This window comes from Drosophila sulfurigaster, chromosome X (assembly GCF_023558435.1).
Source record: "Drosophila sulfurigaster albostrigata strain 15112-1811.04 chromosome X, ASM2355843v2, whole genome shotgun sequence".
NCBI lineage: Eukaryota > Metazoa > Arthropoda > Insecta > Diptera > Drosophilidae > Drosophila > Drosophila sulfurigaster.
In genome coordinates, this window is record NC_084885.1 from 27,472,124 (window position 1) to 27,491,633 (window position 19,510).

Genomic DNA, 19,510 nt, shown 5'->3' on the forward strand with positions numbered 1-19,510 from the left:
TGTTGCTGTTGTGTTGCGCCTTGACCTGTTCGCTTTTTGTTTTTGGTTTTTTTTGGTTCCAATTCCATTTTTTATTAAACCCTTTAATCGACAATAGAGCAAGGTGCTAAAGCTCTTTTTGACTTGTGTTGTGTTGCGCTTTATGGTTCAAGTTAAGAAGTTACTGCTTAGAGATGGACGATTTTACTAGCATCTCTGATTTAATAATCGGCTTAAGATGAGCGAGTTTACTGCCAACTCTAACTTTAACTTAAGGGCTTGAAGATGAGCGAGTTTACTCCCATCTCTAGCTCCAGCTTAAGTGCCTAGAGATGAGCGAGTTTACTCCCATCTCTAGCTCCAGCTTAAGTGCCTAGAGATGGGCGAGTTTACTCCCATCTCTAGTTGGATTAATCCGTATACACTCGGATTCAAGTGAAGCGCATTTCCAAGATCGCCAAACTATTTTTTTTGTATCTAATCCTTTTAACTGACAATTCTTGCCTTCTCTCTCCCTCTCACAGTCTTGGCGTATGTGGAGTGCGTATACTCGTTGGAGCATCGGCATACGATGCACACTACCTACAACATCGCCCGCAACATATCGCACAGTCAAACCATGAAGTAAGTACCTCAAAAAAAAAAGATACTTTAAATGTAGGCCATAACTCATACGATTTTGTATTCGTAGCATCATGCCGATGAGCAAGGATATGTCGCCGGAGCTGGAGACGCCGCCAGCGTTGCCGCCGAAGAACTACAAGCAGCGGAAGGCATCCACAACATCCTCCTCCTCAGCCTCCGCCTCAACTACAGTGCCGACAGCAATCATCAGCACACCGCCAGCTAGTCCGAAGCCCATGCTAGGCGATGTCGGTCTGCGAGGCAGTCGCATGACGACGGTCAGCGAGGAGCTCAACGATGTGCAGGCGGCGACCGAAGATGCTGCTGGTGGAGCGCAGGCGACATTGGACAGCAATGAGAATACGTTTTACTGTCACTCGCATCAGTTGCCCAGCGAAACAAGGGAAGAGTCCACAATGTTGGCGCCCATTAATACGCCGCAAATGCTGGAGGCAGGTGGCGAAAATGTCACTGGCGGAGCGGAGCAACAGCAGACGGAAACAAGGCAGCATATACCTTGTGAACTGGAGCTGGACGAAGAGGATGACGAGGAGGAGGAGGAAGAAGATGTCGATAATCAGCTGCCTAATATGCTGGAGGAGATTGACATTACGCCATATTTAATACTCAAAAAGAATGAGGAGGATGGGCCCGAGGTGAAGGGCGGCTACATTGATGCGCTGATCGTGCACGCCAGTCGCGTCCAAAAAGTCGCCGATAATGGTAGGCAACATACTCATAATCATACTCATAATCATAATCAGAATCAGAATCAGAATCATTATCATACGCTAAGTCACCCACATAATCGTAGCGGTAGTAGTAGTAATCATAGTCGTAGAAATCGTAATTGTCATAGTCAAAATTCACTAACACTGCCCCGGACAAACCGTAAACTAAACAATCCAAATCCATCTTCTGTTGTTGTTGTTCATTCCGTACGTGCAGCATTCAGCGAGGCGTTCATCACCACCTTTCGCACGTTCATTCAGCCGATCGATGTGATCGAGAAGCTGACCCATCGCTACACATACTTCTTCTGTCAGGTGCACGATCAGAAGCAGAAGGCGGCCAAGGAGACCTTTTCGCTCCTCGTGCGCGTTGTCAACGATCTGACGTGAGTATAAAATATAATCGAAATACTATCGGTAACAATATCGATTGCTGGCGATCTATCGAACTATTTATTGTCTTTAATAATTGTGTTGAAGAAATCAAAATATCTAATTCTTTTCAATTTACAATTCGATTAACATAAATTGCTTCGATCGATAGTACCAACGATAGTTTGACAGCTTGCCAATTATCGATAGTTTTGTTACTTCCAAAATAATGTTTGACTTGTAATTGACATTCTCTTTGTTCCACAGCTCCACAGATCTGACAAGCCAACTGCTCAGCCTGTTGGTGGAGTTTGTCTATCAGCTGGTCTGCTCCGGTCAGCTCTATTTGGCCAAGCTGTTGCGCAACAAATTCGTGGAGAAAGTGACGCTCTACAAGGATCAACGCAGCATCCATTATGCCTTGGAGCGCGATCAGCTTGGCGGCATTATGGGCAGCGGCGGTGTCTGTAGCGGTGGCAATCAATTAAGTTTGCTCGACTTGAAGTCATTGGAGATAGCCGAACAGATGACGCTCCTGGATGCGGAGTTGTTTCAGAAAATCGAGATACCCGAAGTATTATTATTTGCCAAAGATCAGTGCGAGGAGAAATCACCCAATCTCAACAAGTTCACCGAGCACTTTAACAAAATGTCGTATTGGGCGCGCTCGAAAATCTTGCGACTGCAGGACGCCAAGGAGCGCGAGAAGCATGTGAATAAGTTTATCAAAATCATGAAACATTTGCGCAAAATGAACAATTACAATTCGTATCTGGCGTTGCTCTCTGCCCTGGACTCGGGTCCCATACGCAGGTATGATTAACATTCATCTAGGGAGTGTTCTACTATTCACTTGCGCTGTTATTTCGCGTTTTTAGTATTGTAATGCTTAGGATTCCGCTTTGTAACCATATTATTTATACTTTACATTCTATATTTATATAATTTTATGATTTCAAAGTGCAACAGTGAATAAGATTAGTTGTTAAATAAAATGAACACAAATTGAAATGATCTAGGGAGTGTTCTACTATTGTACTATTGCAATCATTTTATTTATACTTTACATTCTATATTTATTTAATTTTATGATGGAAAAGTGCGAAAGTAAATACCAGAATAGTTATAAAATGAAATGAATATAAATTGAAATGATTAGTCCAGCCTAACATTCATCTAGGGAGTGTTCTGGTATTCACTTTCGCTGGTATTTCACGTTTGTAATTTGTAATCTTTTTATTTATACTTTATACTTATACTTTTATGACTCTTAAAGTGCGAAAGTGAATGCCTGATTAGTTAAAAACTGAAATGAACATAAATTGAAATGATTAATCCGCATTCATCTAGGGAATGTTCTAGTATTCACTTTCGCTGATATTTCACGTATCGTAATGCTTACGATTCCGATGTGTAATCTTTTTATTTATACTTTATATTCTATATTTATTTAATTTTATGATGGAAAAGTGCGAAAGTAAATACCAGAATAGTTATAAAATGAAATGAATATAAATTGAAATGATTAATCCAGCTTAATATTCATCTAGGAAGTGTTCTGGTATTCACTTTCGCTGATATTTCGCGTTTTCGGTATCGTAATGCTTACGATTCCGATGTGTAATCTTTTTATTTATACTTTATACTTATACTTTTATGACTCTTAAAGTGCGAAAGTGAATACCTGAAAAGTTAACTGAAATGAATATAAATTGAAATGATTAATCCGGATTAACATTCATCTAGGAAGTGTTCTGGTATTCACTTTCGCAGGCATTTCGCGTTTTCTGTTTATTTAATTATATTATTTAATAATTTAAAAAGCGTGAAAGTAAATACCAGATTAGTTATAAAATAAAATGATTCATCATCGTTTTTTGCAGATTGGAATGGCAGAAGGGCATTGCGGAGGAGTTGTGCTCGTTTTGTGCGCTCATCGATTCCAGCTCCAGTTTTCGTGCCTATCGTCAGGCGCTGGCCGAAACCAATCCGCCCTGCATACCCTACATGTAAGCATTAACTAATGGGTATATCATATATGCATAGTATTTACCTTTTTTACACCTTTTACAGCGGTCTGGTTCTACAGGATTTGACATTTGTGCATGTGGGCAATCAGGATTATGTGTCCAAGGGTGTCATCAACTTCTCCAAGCGCTGGCAGCAGTACAACATAATTGTCAACATGAAACGTTTCAAGAAGTGGCAAGTTATCAAGCACATTATTCACATTCACTATAAGATTATGCTTATTGAACTCAATTCAATTACAGCGCGTATCCATTTCGACGCAATGAGCGCATCATACGATTTTTTGACAACTTTAAGGATTTTATGGGCGAGGAGGAGATGTGGCAAATATCGGAACGCATCAAGCCCCGTGGTCGACGTCTGGTCAACAACTATTAGACGTTTGCCTCCTCCACTACAAAACACCAACTACATTTATAGTGCAATGGTTATACATATACTATATACTTATATATATATATATACTATATATTAACTTAGCAATTACAAACAACAACAACAAAAACAACAAGAAGAAGATGAAAACACTGTAACTATTCTAACTGGGTCTGAGTAAATAATCGTTCGCTAATCGTATCTATATACACATACATATATATATATATTCATGTATATATATCGGCAAATATATGTATAGCTAAAGCATGCAGTAATAATGTACCTAAATACCATATAATAACATTACAAAAATACCACAGATCTGTAGTTGAACAAAACAAAAAATCAGTGCGATAAAATATGTATACACATGAATTATGTAAAAACTATATATATATACAATAATGTATAAACATACAGCAAACACTTCTAATCGGACGCGATATCCTATTTGTATTCTTTGTTTTATGTACTTTTTTTTTGTATTTGTTTCCCCAACAAATATAATTTTACACTGTATTAACAACGAATTTTCTGAACAACAAAAATATTACGTGTTTGTAGAAGCCAAAAAAAAACAAGAAAACAAAAAAAAACTAAATCAAAAAAACGTTTAAAGAGTTGTATGTGTTTTAAATAAGATTTAAAGAAAAACAAAACAAAAAATGAAACCAAAACGGTAACAATCACCTAAAAACACCAAATTGAAACGCACACAAAACAAAAAAAGAAAAGAAAAAACTAGGAAAAAAGTGAAGAACACAAAATCTACTACGATTGGAATATTTGGGATGATTTAAATCGTACTTTAAAACTGATTTTTTTTTTGTGCATGCAGCGCTGTTTCGTTGACCATTAAAACTGTTGAAAAACAAAAAAAAGAAGTAAACAAATACCAATCTTTACCTTTAAATTGAAACCGCTAATTTACCTCCACCTCGCATTTGTTTAAGGTCGGAACTTGAGAACGTTTCACTTGCAGACTGTATGCACAAAAATGGTTGAAATGAAATACACCCCACGAGGTTAACACTAGTTAAGATATCGACAAGAAAAGTAACAACAACAACAACAACAAAGTTAACTTTAAAACAAATCAATGCCAAGCCAAGACACCAACCTAGCCAAAATCAATCGAAAACAACAAACAAACAAACAAACAATAATTGAGAAAGCTACAGTCAAGTGTGTGCTCTACTCTCTCAAGAGAGAGAGAGAGAGAGAATACAATAAAATTAAGTGTGACCGTGGCAAAGCAATATATCCAATATAGCTGCAATCAATTCTGAACCCGTTAAATTATTTCTTCGACGATCATAATCAATTTTTTTAGAAGCCATTTCAAACGTTTTTTGTTTTATTTTTTATATAAATTTTTTGTCTTAAGAGGTGTGATTCCTAGGTAAATATATAGCTATTGTTCCTATGTCCGGAATATATGGCTATATTGTCTTGGGATCGAAGCTGCCTTCCTGTGCCTGTTTTTGGTTACAATTCGGTTGACACTAAATTATTATACCCTTCAACCTCATGGTTACAGGGTATACTTAAGTTTCACACACTCAATTAAACGAATCAACTTGAAAAGTTACAAAAAAATATACACATAAAAGAAAAAAATTATGAAATTTGAAAAAAAAAGATTGCTTTTAGCCAACTAAATATTTACAGAAATAAATATATACACGTACATAAATATACAGAGATTTCCGTTTAAATAAATACTTTACAAAAGCGAAAAGAAAAATTGAAATTGAAATTGAAAATAAAAAAAGAAATCTATCAAAATCGTATACAAAGTGTATATTAGTTAAGATAAGCAAACTTTATATACATATATATATATATATATGTATAATATGCGATATATATGTATGTATCTATATGCACACACGTACACACACAGTTACAGTTACAGGTGTAACGGCTTCCATGTTCCAACAACAGCATACAACACACACACACACAAACACAGACACACGCACATAGAAACAAGACTGTCTTTAGGATATATGTAGTAGTATTTCTTGTATATCTAATCAATCTACATATACTTATATGATTATTATTGTATGTACTGCTGCTTATAGAAATTGTTATAAACGAAACTTTAGCAAAGTTGCATGCACCCACATACACACATACACATACAGAGATACGCAGACACACACACACACACAGACACAAACACATTGAAATTGAAATTGAAATTAAATCAAAATTTAAAGCTACCTAAATCTAAATTAACTAACCTCTACCTATGTATGTCGATACACACACACACACACACACATTCACACAGAGACGCACACACACAAACGTGCTCGCGCGTATGTATGTGAGGCATTGAATGCTATATGAACATATAAATATAAATATATATTTATAATCGATATACAACTCATCGTATATCGGAATATCTCTGATTTAGTCATTGCTTTGTATGTGCCTATTATCAATTTTTGATGTACAATTTGAGGGACATCCGTTACCAGTTTTAAATAATATCCACATTTTTAAATATGTATGTATGTAATGTAATGTAATTTAATGTAATCGGATAAACAAAAAACAAAATCAACAACAACAACAAACAATCCGCAAACCTCGTACCGCAAATCCTAATGTTTAAGCTAAACTTAACAGTTTCAACATTTTTTTTTTATTTTATGTTTTTTTTTGTAATTTTAGTCTACTACATTGTATGTTTAACTTAACTAATAAGTTATTAAAAAATAATATATATACATATATATATATATATATATTTATCGTGACGTATTCGTACTTTCGTTTCCCCCAAGTAGAGCAATTTTCAATTGTAAATGTATTTGTAACTGAATGTTATACATTTATTCGTAAGAAAAATGGCTACAAATAAATGTATTTTTCCTTTAAAAAAAAATTTAACGGGTTTCCGATTATTTAAATCATAAAACGTTTTGAAGTTAGCGCCAAACTTTAACAGTTCAGCAACATTATGTTAACATTTACACATATATTCACAGTTTGGTACATTGTCTTCTGTCCGCTGATGTAACTTTTTGGTATTATATTGTTGATCAATTGGAGAATCTGAATTTCCTTGTATATGGATAAAAACAAATACTTAATCTATATCTATATCTATATTGCAAAACTGGTATCAATTAGTGTGAAAAGTTTGTTAGGAGCACTGCTGCAAAAAGTAATTTTAGAATACGCGCGTCGTAGTGCACAAAAAAATACCAACATATTCGCTGCAGTGTAACCAGCCAATCGTTCTGTTTGGTATATATAATTGCCGCCGTAAAAAAGTATATTTTCAACTGTAGTCTGTGGTCACGTTGCCGGCCCCACACTGCATAGCAGCAAAACAAAAAGTCAACGGTTTCGAACGGTACTCGCACTCGTCGTCGTCACAGAGTCTCGTCCTCCGCTGCAAACGGAAGAAATTTGCAAAGTTTCGCATACGAATTAATGATCTAAAGCCAAAGTAATTTGAATTAAATATATAACAAATATATATGTGTATGTGTGTGTGATCATGTGATTTTTGTTAATTTATTTGTTAATGTGCAATTTAAAAGGATTCTACGAAAACCACAAAAACCAATAGCTTTGAGAATTAATAGCGCCAAAAAAAAAGAAACAGCAAAAAGAAAAATATGATACGATCAACCAAAAACAACAATAAGAAGCGGTAAAGTTGTGTCGGGGAGGAAGTTTAGGCGTGGCGCGGCGAGGCGAGGCGGGGCGGGCAGCATCCAATTTGCAGCTCTTTCAACGGTTTTTAATATCAATCGATTGATCGCTGGCTGTTGCCCCAACAACGATCGTTCAATTAATATTCGCTTGTCCGCTTCATTTAGTACACTTGATTGCCTGTTGAATGCGGCGAACGATCATCGGCAACATCATTATCGTCATCGTCAGTGTGATGATAATGATAACGATGCTGTTGATGTGATGTCTCTCTTCTTTGGCAGACAAATTGAATGCTCCTTCGAATGCTGCTGCTGTTGTTGTTGTTCAATATTGAAAGTGCGAGCTAAGTGAAGCCGGCTAACAGCCGATATACAACATTATATGCGTACAGATAGTCGATAAATTACGTAATGCAAATTTTGAACCCTTTTTTTTCGTGTTTAGTCTTTGCTTTTGTTTTCGGTTGGGTTTTTGTTTTCTTTTTTTGCGAAGTTGACCCTGAGCACTAATTGAGCTTCAGTCAACTGCGTGCGAGTGTGTGTGTGTGTGTGTGTGTGTGGGAGCAAGCTGGAGCATAAGAAGCTTTCAAAGCTGAGTTCAACGGTATCAGCTGAGCTGGAGAGCTGAACGGATCCTACAAAGTTGCCGTAAAGCTTTCGCTGTAGTTGTTTTTACTTGTGTGTAGTGGCTTTTTGTCTAATGTGCCCAATGTTTTTCTTGCAGTGTATTTTGTTAGCCTCCACTGGGCCGCCTGTACTTACTGCACATACTCACACACAGGCACACAGACTATATTTACTTTGGTGTTGTTGTTTGCGTTTTGGCGCGCTTGAAAGGCGTGAAAGTCATTGTCCAATGCAGCACTGACTATGAATGCGGACTGCGCTTCTGCTGCTGCTGCTGCCGCCATCGCTAACACCTTGTTGCCCACCTTGCTGTTGTTGTTGTTGTTGTTGTTGGTAGTAGACCGGCAAACAGTCGACTTCTTGACCACTTGAATGCTTCCTCCGCGTATGTGATTGTGTATGTGTGTGTGTGCAGCAACGACAAACAAATGGAGTGGTGTGCAAAACTCCTCAATCTCGATCGTATGCACACACACACACACACCGACACACATACTTTTACAATCACACACAACAAACACGCACACACACAGTATACACTCACACACACACGGAGCTGCACAATACAATCGCAAAATCAGAAATCAGAGTTCTGTTTTCTGTGAAGTAGCTTCTGCTCATCTCTCCTCCTTCTTCTTCTCCTTCAGCTTCTCTCTCTCTCTCTCGTTTGCTCTTTACTCGCTTACTGGTTGTTTGTCTGCGCTGTTGTGTCGTCCCCCGTCCACCCGTTAACATTCCCATGCCCATCTCCTTGTCACGTTTCATCTCGTCCCGTCCCATTCCATCCCATCCCATCCCATCCCGCAACGTCTGTCGTTTTGTCTTGGCCTGGCTGGTCAGCCAGCCAGCCAGCCTGCTTGTCTCGCGCTCGCTACTTGACCGGCTGCACTGCGACGTCGCCGTTGCGGTCGCAGTCGCAGTCGCCGTTGGCAGCGACGTCGACAGCGGTACTTGAGCCCACTTGGAGACAGTCGTTCGTTGTTCTTGTTCTCCTCGTTGTTGCTGTTGTTGCTTTTGCTGTTGTTATTATTATTATATTATATGTGTTCGCTTCTTCTTCTTCCTTCATCTTCTGGCCAGTGGTCAAGAGACGAGCATATGGCCAAAACGATCGCGACAATAATAACTCAGTTAGATATTATTTGCTAATATAGAATTATTTAGGAGTTGCACTTCAAATTATGTTGTTATAGCGAAAAACTAATATTTATAAGAAATATTATCATTTATCGTGCATTTTTTCTCATTCCTAAATTTATTTTTTTGAAATTTGTCTGTATAGGGACATTTTTAAATAACATCGAGTGAAATTAGTGAAAGGATCAGTTTTACTTTACTCTAATTTCCAAATCAAATCAATTGATTGTTTAAAATTCTATAAATTTCGGGTCAGTAGAAAATATAACATCTGAAAATATGAAAATTGTGACAAAACATAATAATCGTATTTTTAAACTTGCCACAAGCATAAATCGAAAATTACATTTCCTTTATTTTTTAACTTATTTATAGTCAAATAAATTCTTTAATATTTTGTGTACTATAAAAAATGATAAACAAAAAATACAAATTGATTTATTTTCAAGGCATTTTTGCTTTCTTTATGTCATTTTTGTATGAATTTTTTTCACTTTCAGAAAAAATAACTCTTATTTTAAAGTGATGTAAGTAGAACAATTGCAGACTATGTATATATACATATATGCTATATGTACTATATGCTTTCTGGGAAGTCTCTCTAATGACAAAAGCATTTAAAAGCAAAGTTCATATTTGCACTTTACTGTGTAGAGCATTCGAAAGTCGCCTAGGTTGATGCGGAGGCGAAGCTGTGATTGTCTGGTTGCCTGGTTGCAAATACTTGCTGAAGGTGTTTTTGATGCTCTCTTCAGTTGTGTGTTGTTCATTAAGCAAACAACGAGTGTTGTGCTTATTGTTGTTGTTATTGTTCTTGTTCTGGTTGTCGTTGTGATTGTTAGCATCATTTTAATCGGGAGCCAAGTTAAAAAGTAACTGAGTGAGACATCGATTGAATACAAGTATGAGGATCGTGTTGGCATTGTTTATGCTTTAATTTTGTTTAGCTATTCGTTTTTTCTTCATCAATTCAACTTCTGCTTGACACATTTTTGCTGTCATTTTATTGTAAATGCTATACTTCATGGTGGATGATCTCCCAGATCGGTGCTTTGTCGCCAGCCCTGAGTTTTGTCCAGCCCTGCGGCTGGCTGGCGGGCTCCTAAAGTGGTCGCTGTCCAAAGATACAGACATATGAGTATGCGATTTCCACAGTTCTTCCGTTTCTCTGACCGAACCCGAACTTAAAACTCAAACCCAACTTCAAACTGGATTCCCAATACCAAACGACAGACATATAAAGAGAGATTGAGAGGAGAGAATCAGAGCAAAAGAGAGGGAGAGTGAGACTGGAATTGAGACGATGTGCGGGACACACTATGTCATCGCTATCCCGATTTCAATTTCAATTCCGATCTCGATCCCGATCCCATCCTCTTGCTTCGTTCTCTGAAATTTTTATTTTTATTTCCATTTTGTTTTGTTCACATTTTATTGTCCGCTTATTTGTTGTTGCTGTTGTTGGCCGCTTCTTTATATTCTGGGTAATAAGGTGTGAGAAAGGCAATAATCGTAAAGAGCTAACAAATTGTTGCTGCTGCTGTTGATGCTTCTGCTTTCTGCTTTGAATGCAGTTGTTGCTGTCTTCGGTTTCACGCTAAAATGTTAATCTGTCCTTTTTAGTCGCTCCATACACTTCTCTGATCATGGTAACTGAGAGATCGCTTCAAGGTGTGATATAGGGTGAGGCTATTTGTTTGGATTGCTTATAAACATGCCAAAACAAACTTGAACTCGAACTCAAATTGAGCTATAATCGGAAGTAACAAAACTACTAAGCACAAACTTACTTACACACTGAGAGAAAATTCTATGGCAAAGTTCAGATTTAAAAACATTAAATTTATTGCAAAATAGGTAAATAACAATTCAAAGAAATAAAGAGTTAAGAATGTGTCTCAATTTCTAAATTATAATTTATTATCGAATAGGAAACTGAAAATTCCATTAAATATAGAGTTAAGAAAGTATCTCAATTTTTAAAGAAGTGAAAAAAAATTCAATTTAAATGAAAATTAAAATAAATAAATTTCTTATTACATTTCTCATAAATTTAAAATGAAGAATAATTCTTCTATTTCATTATAACAATAATTAATGAAAATGAAAAATGCCTAGCTTTACATTTCTCAATTACAGTCAGTTATGTCAGGAAAGTCAGGAATCTCGTTGAGACAACGATTCTATTGAAATTCCAGTTTCAAGCGCAGTTTGCGTGACCTTTTTGTCTTGAGGATGTCAACTAAAAAACGATTGAGCAACAGACAAAAATTGAGTATACTAACAATTATATTAAAATAGTATATACATAAGTGTCTACTATGAGTCTTCTCCGTCTTGTGCACTAACTAATCAACGTATCAACGTATCAAGCGGGGCTCTTATCAATATTTCCATTAATCACACAAAATATAATACGAGTATTATAGCATTTTGTTGGTGTTGTTATTTCCAAATGGGGAAAAGTCAAAACAAATGAAATGCTGCGTGCTATTTTTATTTGTTTTTGTTTTTGTTTTATTTTTTATGTAGTATCTGCCAGAGTTTATTGCGTTGTGTTCATTTCAATTCTTTATAAGCTTTCTTCACATCCGTCAATTTCAAGAAGTTCGCAAAGAACGTGGGTGGCGCAACTCTAATTGGATGCAATTAAAAAACAAGTAAGAAGAGTTAATTGAAAAAAAAAAAAATTATAGCTAAAATAGTAGAAAAGTACTTGATTCTTACGCTATAAATAATCGTAATTTGCAATAATTTTGGAATCATTTTTTGGATGTTGCAAAATTTTTGAAAATCACATTTTAACAGACAGACAGATTAAAGTGTCACTTTATTTGATATGCTCAGTTTTATTACCCTTCTTGGTCCAGAAGACAACATACTGCTAGCAGTCACTGTGTCTCTGTATGTGTGAGCATAACCTCAATTGTTAAGGAGAGAGAGAGAGAATGTCGTCGTTCCGTATCGCATATCGATAGCCTCGATTGTCGATTGTTGGTCGATGGCATTCCTTATTTGTATGCTTAATGCGAAGCCACATGTCATTATCTTCAAGTAATTCCTCATAATCGCCATGTTTGATCTTATTAAGACACCTTAACTTGTTTTCTTCGACATGGACATCATCGACTCCCGTTCCCGTTCCTTGTCCCGCTACCTCTTGTCTCTTTGTTGTTGTTGTTGTTGTCGTTGTTGTCTGTTCCCCTCGTTACGCTCATTCAGTACGTGCTGTTGATGGCCAGACAAATGGCCAGCCAAGTGGCCTGTCCGTCTGTCCGTCCGTCTGCCTGGCAACTGATTCGATGTCGTTTTGGCCTGTCTCCGATCACATTCATTTTTTCACCCGTCTGTCGTTTTTTTTTTTTTTTGTTTTTTTTTTCTTTCATTATGTTAAATTTCTGCCTTGTCTGTGCCCCGTCGTCTTGCCTCGGCCTCGGCCACTGCACCTGCAGGCAACATCGTTGACTCTCTTGGGCAACAACTACTCTTCACACCACGCCAAGTGCTAACGACTTTGTACCTGCTCTGTCTCCAAGTCTGTCTTCTGTCTTCCGTCTTCTGCCTTCTGTCTCCCATCGCCCATCTCTCATCTTCTACTCCGATCTCTGTATCACAGTCGCAGCTTCCATTAACGATCAACGCATCAACCGCATTGTAACCTCTTCTCCTCTTTTTTTTATTTTATTATAGATTATTTTTGTTTTGTTTTTGCTTTTGGAGTTAAGATCAATCCCCAGTAGCAGCATTCACTTTGCCATTTCAATCCATTCCAATGCTCCAATGCAAAGCCAAATCAAGACGTTAAAATCATTATGGAAATCAGTTAGATAATCCTAATAACAAATTTATATTGCAGTTCGAAAACATATTAATTGATTGCGAAACGAGTAAATGATGATCTTTTCAAATCTGTACTGAATTTAAATGAAACTTTTCTAAATAGTAATAATAATAAAAATAAGATAGTACCAAATATGAGTATAAAGTGGATTCCAAAATGTGAAATTGCATTTAGAAAAGATATGAAATAATACTAAGAAGATAGTATTAAATATGAGTAAAAAGTGGAATTCAAATGGTTTTCTTTTTCTTGGAAATTAAAGGGCTGAAGAATGGATAAATTTGGTCACAGTTGTGACAGCTCGAGACCCTTTAATTAGGTTGTGAAAAATTATAATTGATTGGTCTTCAATTTAAGTTGAATTCGGTTTCTAGTTGAATTCTATTTCTATTTCTGGTATTGTTAATTTATTGTGTTAATAATACTTATAAACTAATTTAATAAAGTGTCGATATATCTGCTTAAATGTGGTCACAGTTGTGACAGCTCGAGACCCTTTAATTAGGTTGTGAAAAATTATAATTGATTGGTCTTCAATTTAAGTTGAATTCGGTTTCTAGTTGAATTCTATTTCTATTTCTGGTATTGTTCATTTATTGTGTTAATAATACTTATAAACTAATTTAATAAAGTGTCGATATATCTGCTTTTTTTTTGTTGTCAGCTGCCATCTGTGTTTATTGTGGATATATCGCGAATATGCGATGTTCAAATAGAGTTTTCTTTGCATTGGGCACTTAGCTCAATCAGTTTTATTTTTTCATTTCGTTTTTTTCATTTTTATGAATAGCAAAGTCAATATTTGCGAGTGCACAGCGAAGTTGCGAAGCAAAGAAAAGCAAACATCGAGTGCGACTGAGAAATGCAAATATTGTTTGAAATCTGTTGCTTTGTTTACATAGTTTCCATTTCGATTTGCCAATTTTCAATTTGCAATTTGCAATATTGCGATTGCAGCTGATCTATTAATTAATGTGCATCTGTTTGTTTGATGATCATCCCCTCTCCTCTCCAATCACAGCAAATATGCCACTGCAGGAACTTGGTTGCTTTGTCAAATGGTTCTATCTGGTGCTGATTGTCCAAACCATATTATGCCTTGGCCACATCGAGTGTCGTCAGAATCACAATCGTCACAACAACAACAACAATAATAGAAGAGGCGATTCGATCAGCTCGGAGGAGAATCACAGCCTTGGCGATGATGTCGATAATATTGCGGATAGCGATAGCAGCATTGGCGCTGGACACTCCGCAGGCGGAGGCGGAGGTGGAGGTGGAGGTGGCGGAGGCTTCCATCGACGTTCGGGACGAAGGAGATCGCAGGGCGGCGGTGGCGGCAATCGACACAATCGCAATGAGGAGAGCATCTCGCTCTGGATCAACGAACAGCAGCTCAAGATGCTAAGCGGTGAGTTTGTTAAACACTCTGTGAACCGGTTCGCTGCACCAATTAGCGAGTAAAAATGCGGTTTCCGGAACTGTTCGGCTTTGAAACTTTTGTATTTCTTGAAAATAGCCAAATAGATTCGATTTTAGTTTCAAAATTAGAATCAAAATATGAATATGAGCAGTAATTGCGGTTCATCCAAATGGTGCAGCCTTGAACCGTTCTGCTGATAGAGATGATTATGTGAACCGGTTCGGTGCCCAAATTACTTTCACTTTCATCGGATAAAAATGCCTTTTTTCGCAACGGTTTGGCTTTAAAGCTTTTGCATTATTAAAAAATACCCGAGTAAATTCGAGCTTAGTTTTTATAGTGAAATCAAAATATGAATTCAATTTTCAAGGAGTAGAAATTGCGGTTCATCGAACTGGTTCAGCCGTGAACCGTTCTAATAATATTCTAGCTTAAATTTGTTCACTGTGATAATATAGTAGAGAAGAATCAAATATAGTTTTATGTGGGAACTACAATAAAAACAGAGTAATGCTTGTAAGAATACGAACATAGATTCCTCGTTGAACCGGTTCAGGGTTACTCTCTTCAAATAAACTCTCGTACTATTCTAGAAGTGTAGTTATATAGATTATAGATTGCTCGCACAAGTAGCGCTTTATTTTTTTATCAGACATCTATAAATCCTTCCCCACAGCGCTCTACTTCCCCCAGGGCTATTCGGATCGCATCTATGCCATTCACAATGGCCGCGTGACGAACGAGATGCGCGACACGACGTTCTACAATTATCTGGTGATACCATCGGAGGTGAACTATGTGAACTTCACATGGAAGTCGGGCAAACGCAAGTATTTCTACGATTTCGATCGACTGCAGACAATGGACGAGAGCATTTTGAAGGCGCCAACGTTGTCGATCAACAAACGTGGCCGCATTCCGCAGGAGCAGAAAAGTAAGTAAGCCCATCATAGAGTGATGTTTTGAATGCAGTGTGCACAGTGGCACTGTTCCCCGATTTTTCTATATATCAATCTAAGCTAGATTTTAGCATATTCCTGCCCTGCACCGGAAACAGCTCGGGCACCGCCTCCTTCAATGTCGGCCTCAAGATTCAGACCAAAAAGAACAAACCATTATCGGGCACACCCATCCGTCTGAACTTCAAAAAGGAATGCGCACATAGAGGTGTGTATGATATAGACGCTTCCAACCCTACTTCACTAACAACTTTGCAAGGTAGTGTATATGAAAAGTCAATAAAAATGCTTTATATTCAAATTTGCATAGAACACCGTTGAGGGCGCTCAAGAACAAACTGTGTATTTCAAAATAAAAGAAGATACATTTTCGGAATCTTACCTTATGGCATTTGTTTTTGTTTTTGTTCTTGGGCGTGCTCTATTTGTAATTACATTTTATCATTCATTTTTCGTACTGTCGCTAATGCTTTTCCGTTTCGCCATTTCGTCCGCTTTTACTTGTACTTCCCCTTCCTTCCCTTCCTTACAGCACACTCGTATTCTTATCTCTACGCTCCAAGCTCACTCGCTATCGATCTCTTTTCCTGGGTTTTCTTAAGATCAATAACAGCATATTTAGAACACGATTTAAAGAGGTGTTGAAAAGATATCAGAAATAAAAGAAAAGTAATAGCAGAAAAATATAATTGACAACGCGTCCTCCCGGCCGTCTGTCCATTCCCTTAAATGCAAAGATCTCAGAAACTATAAGTAATAGAGCCACCAAATTTTGGTAACAAACATCATCGAAAACAAATATATATTTGCAAATTTATTTTCAGTCACATTAAAGATCGTTTCTTTGCTCTGCTTTTCTTCTTATGCTTTTTGTGCTATCTCTGGTATACCCTTTCGCTTTGTCGAGTCTCTCGACTCATTCGTTGTGCTTACATACATCTACACACACACACAAAGTCCGCTTTCACTTTCTCTTAGAAAAACAAAAAAACAAAAACAAAAACAATGAAAAAAACACACACACAACAAAACCATAAACGACAAAAACAAAAAATGATTGAACTAAACTAAATAAACTTAAGCTCCCGATCCAGAATGCACACTGAAATGTGGCAAGAATGGTTACTGCAACGAGGATCACATCTGCAAGTGCAACGTCGGTTACACGGGCCAATACTGTGAGACGGCCTTCTGTTTCCCACAATGCCTCAACGGCGGCAATTGCACCGAGCCATCGAAATGCACTTGTCCCGATGGCTATCAAGGCACACAGTGCGAGGGCGGTAAGTCAACCACACTTCTCTATATAGAAATAGAATACTGTGCAGACTAACTGACCGATAGGAGTACAGCAGTGAACTTTAAAATAGCAGTGTGATAGAAATATAACTACATTCCTTTTTTTTTATTGCATATTCCTTGAGTACTTTAAACTGTTGTAATTGAAATTTTGTCTCGAAGTTGCACTGCTATTTCAAAGTTCACAGCTGTATAAGCAGTCCAACCGGTATGAGTTAGAAGGCTGAAATGAAACACAGCAGAAATTTCATGGCCCAGGAGCTAGTCTACCATAATAATATCCACATTTTTAATACCACAAGTTATTAAATAAAACATATTCTTTTGGTTGACTTAGAAAAGTATTAAAACTCAGCCCAAAATGGTAAGAGCTAAAAGGCTGCAATCGAAACTCCCACAGCAAATGGATTAGTTAAATGTCGTACAACTAGCATATTTTATCTTTTATTAACTGACTAACAAATACATCAAGGAACTGCCCAAAGAGTAATAGCTAGAAGGTTGTAATTGCTATGCAACACAGCTCATATTAATTTCATTGCAAATGAATTAAATCCAGAATTAAATGTCATACAGCTCACATATTATATATTACGCTCTATTTCTCTATATTTAATAGCACACATGGTTAAACGTTCACATTTAGATCTTTTTGGATATAGCTATGGCCGTCTTGCAGCCAAATTTAATGACCTCGGTCAAGGCATTATAGAACGGCGCCTGCTCAGCGCCACAATCAATGCCGGTGTCGTGATGCTCTTGCTCCTCGTCGCGAAACTTTGTGATCGTCTCCAGCAGCTCCTGCAAAATGTTCGAAATGTTTTAAAGACTTCAGAATCTCTTTGTTTTCATTACTAAAGATACCTTATCTGGGTTCGGGGATTCCATAATCTGTCGCAACTGATCGTTGTAGTGTTCAACGATCACTGTTTCTACAGCCACGGTGCAGGCCATGGCGGCCTTCTCACCCATCAGCGCTGTGCCCGCGCCCAGGGCAAATGCCGCCACATTCCAAATGGGCGCCATGACTGTGGGACGCACTCGATGGTGTTGTATTAGATGCTCGAATTGCTTGCGATGCTCCTTCTCCTGCTCCCACATATGCTCAATTGTTTTGCCCATGGGGCCGTTGCCCAAAATTGCCATTTGTCCCGCATATATGCGATCGGCGCCCAATTCGCCAGCATGATCCACACGTATAATCTCATCTGTTAGCGGTGTTGGTCGAGGGCGCAATGGAGGCTTTGGTTTACTATCGGTATTGGCATTGGCATTGGGGGAAGAGGTGGCGGTGCTGCAGCGTCTGGAGAGACGGATGATCTGCTTGCCCGCACTGCTGGCGGTTCTTAGCATTGTGTGGCTGCAAATAGAAGAGTCATAATATCATAAATATGTGTCTTTGAAATCTATTTTAGACACATCGTCTCTTCAATAAGCAGAGGTTGAAATAAGTGCTGAGGTTTTTGTCTTAGCTTAACGATTGAAGACAATACATTTCATGATTCTTTTTTTGGTTTCGCCACAGGGATTTGCAAGGAGAAGTGCTTGAATGGCGGTAAATGCATACAAAAGGACAAATGCCAATGCTCAAAAGGATATTACGGCCTGCACTGTGAATACTGTGAGTGTACTCCTCGATACTCGATTCATGCTCAGTCTGTATTTTTATTTAATTTGTTGTTGCCGCATTGCAGCCAAGTGCGTGATACCATGCAAGAATGGCGGACGCTGCATTGGCAACAATATGTGCCGCTGCCCGAACGGACTCGACGGCCATCATTGCGAAATCGGACGCAAGCAGCGTTCCACCTGCAAGTGCAGCAACGGTGTCTGCTTGGGCAGCAACAAGGAGTGCAAGTGCCAGGATGGCTATCAGGGACGCCACTGTCGACGTCGTAAGTCCCAGCAGAGGAGACACTATGGTTGATCTTCTACACTGTCTGTCTCGCTCTCCCCTACAGGCATTACAAATCGTTCGCTTTGAGCACTGTTTGTTCTCTTTCGCTGGGCCCACAATGGACACGCACCAACATGTCACATGTAAAATAACAAATACAACCACTTAAACAAACAAAAACAAGTTAAACGTAATCGTAAACGTTTGTTTGGGGCTCCACTTCCAACAACAATTATACTATTTAAAATGAAAATGGACAAAACGAAATAATACTAATTGTGATACAAATTTTTTTGTAATTTAAAATTCTTAAATAAAAACTAAACTAAAACAAAAAAGAAAAACAAACAAAACACTCACTTGTATCAGGTAACAATTTACAATAAGAATTTTATGCAACAGTTCACGGAATGCAGACACAATGTTTTTATTATTTTACGACCGGACCGGCTGATGATTGGACTACTAGGGATGGAGAAAAATCGACGACATATCGATGACATGTTAGTGCATCTTAAAAATATAA

General features: G+C 37.7%; 3 protein-coding genes across 14 annotated transcripts in view; 2 read left to right on the top strand and 1 right to left on the bottom strand.

Moving 5' to 3' along the window:
• Positions 1–5,714, top strand: part of LOC133848935 (guanine nucleotide-releasing factor 2) — a 30,879-nt gene extending 25,165 nt beyond the window's left edge. For all 7 annotated transcript variants that reach the window (XM_062284690.1, XM_062284689.1, XM_062284687.1 and 4 more), the window contains 7 exons: positions 504–603; positions 671–1,326; positions 1,552–1,720; positions 1,974–2,519; positions 3,590–3,715; positions 3,780–3,911; positions 3,980–5,714. In XM_062284690.1, the coding sequence (XP_062140674.1) occupies positions 504–603; positions 671–1,326; positions 1,552–1,720; positions 1,974–2,519; positions 3,590–3,715; positions 3,780–3,911; positions 3,980–4,115 (1,865 nt within the window). In that variant the 3' untranslated portion in view covers positions 4,116–5,714. The remainder of the gene's footprint in view (positions 1–503; positions 604–670; positions 1,327–1,551; positions 1,721–1,973; positions 2,520–3,589; positions 3,716–3,779; positions 3,912–3,979) is intronic.
• Positions 5,715–7,447: 1,733 nt separating this feature from the next.
• Positions 7,448–19,217, top strand: LOC133848939 (protein shifted). Of its 6 annotated transcripts, XM_062284697.1 has the most exons (8): positions 7,448–7,590; positions 14,428–14,817; positions 15,506–15,763; positions 15,853–16,047; positions 16,871–17,071; positions 18,613–18,708; positions 18,782–18,982; positions 19,049–19,217. In XM_062284697.1, the coding sequence occupies exons 2-8, from the start codon at positions 14,433–14,435 to the stop codon at positions 19,069–19,071; spliced, it is 1,359 nt and encodes a 452-aa protein (XP_062140681.1). In that variant the 5' UTR covers positions 7,448–7,590; positions 14,428–14,432; the 3' UTR covers positions 19,072–19,217. The 6 variants fall into 6 exon arrangements, with proteins under 6 accessions (XP_062140681.1, XP_062140679.1, XP_062140682.1 ...); XM_062284695.1 differs by having other exon boundaries at positions 18,782–19,217; XM_062284698.1 differs by having other exon boundaries at positions 16,883–17,071; positions 18,782–19,217.
• Positions 17,672–19,493, bottom strand: LOC133848941 (5-demethoxyubiquinone hydroxylase, mitochondrial). Its single transcript, XM_062284701.1, has 3 exons — positions 19,345–19,493; positions 17,952–18,447; positions 17,672–17,888 (listed from the first exon to the last, which is right to left on the bottom strand). The coding sequence occupies exons 2-3, from the start codon at positions 18,438–18,440 to the stop codon at positions 17,730–17,732; spliced, it is 648 nt and encodes a 215-aa protein (XP_062140685.1). The 5' UTR covers positions 18,441–18,447; positions 19,345–19,493; the 3' UTR covers positions 17,672–17,729.
• Between the last annotated feature and the right edge of the window lie 17 nt (positions 19,494–19,510).

Bases quoted from the DNA above. Each gene is read 5' to 3' on its own strand.
- LOC133848939 (XM_062284695.1), top strand. From the start codon at position 14,433: ATGCCACTGCAGGAACTTGGTTGCTTTGTCAAATGGTTCTATCTGGTG. The intron at 14,818-15,505 runs GTGAGTTTGTTA...CCTTCCCCACAG, and splicing joins GCAGCTCAAGATGCTAAGCG to CGCTCTACTTCCCCCAGGGC. The intron at 18,709-18,781 runs GTGAGTGTACTC...GCCGCATTGCAG, and splicing joins CGGCCTGCACTGTGAATACT to CCAAGTGCGTGATACCATGC.
- LOC133848941 (XM_062284701.1), bottom strand. From the start codon at position 18,440: ATGCTAAGAACCGCCAGCAGTGCGGGCAAGCAGATCATCCGTCTCTCC. The intron at 17,889-17,951 runs GTATCTTTAGTA...AACATTTTGCAG, and splicing joins AATCCCCGAACCCAGATAAG to GAGCTGCTGGAGACGATCAC.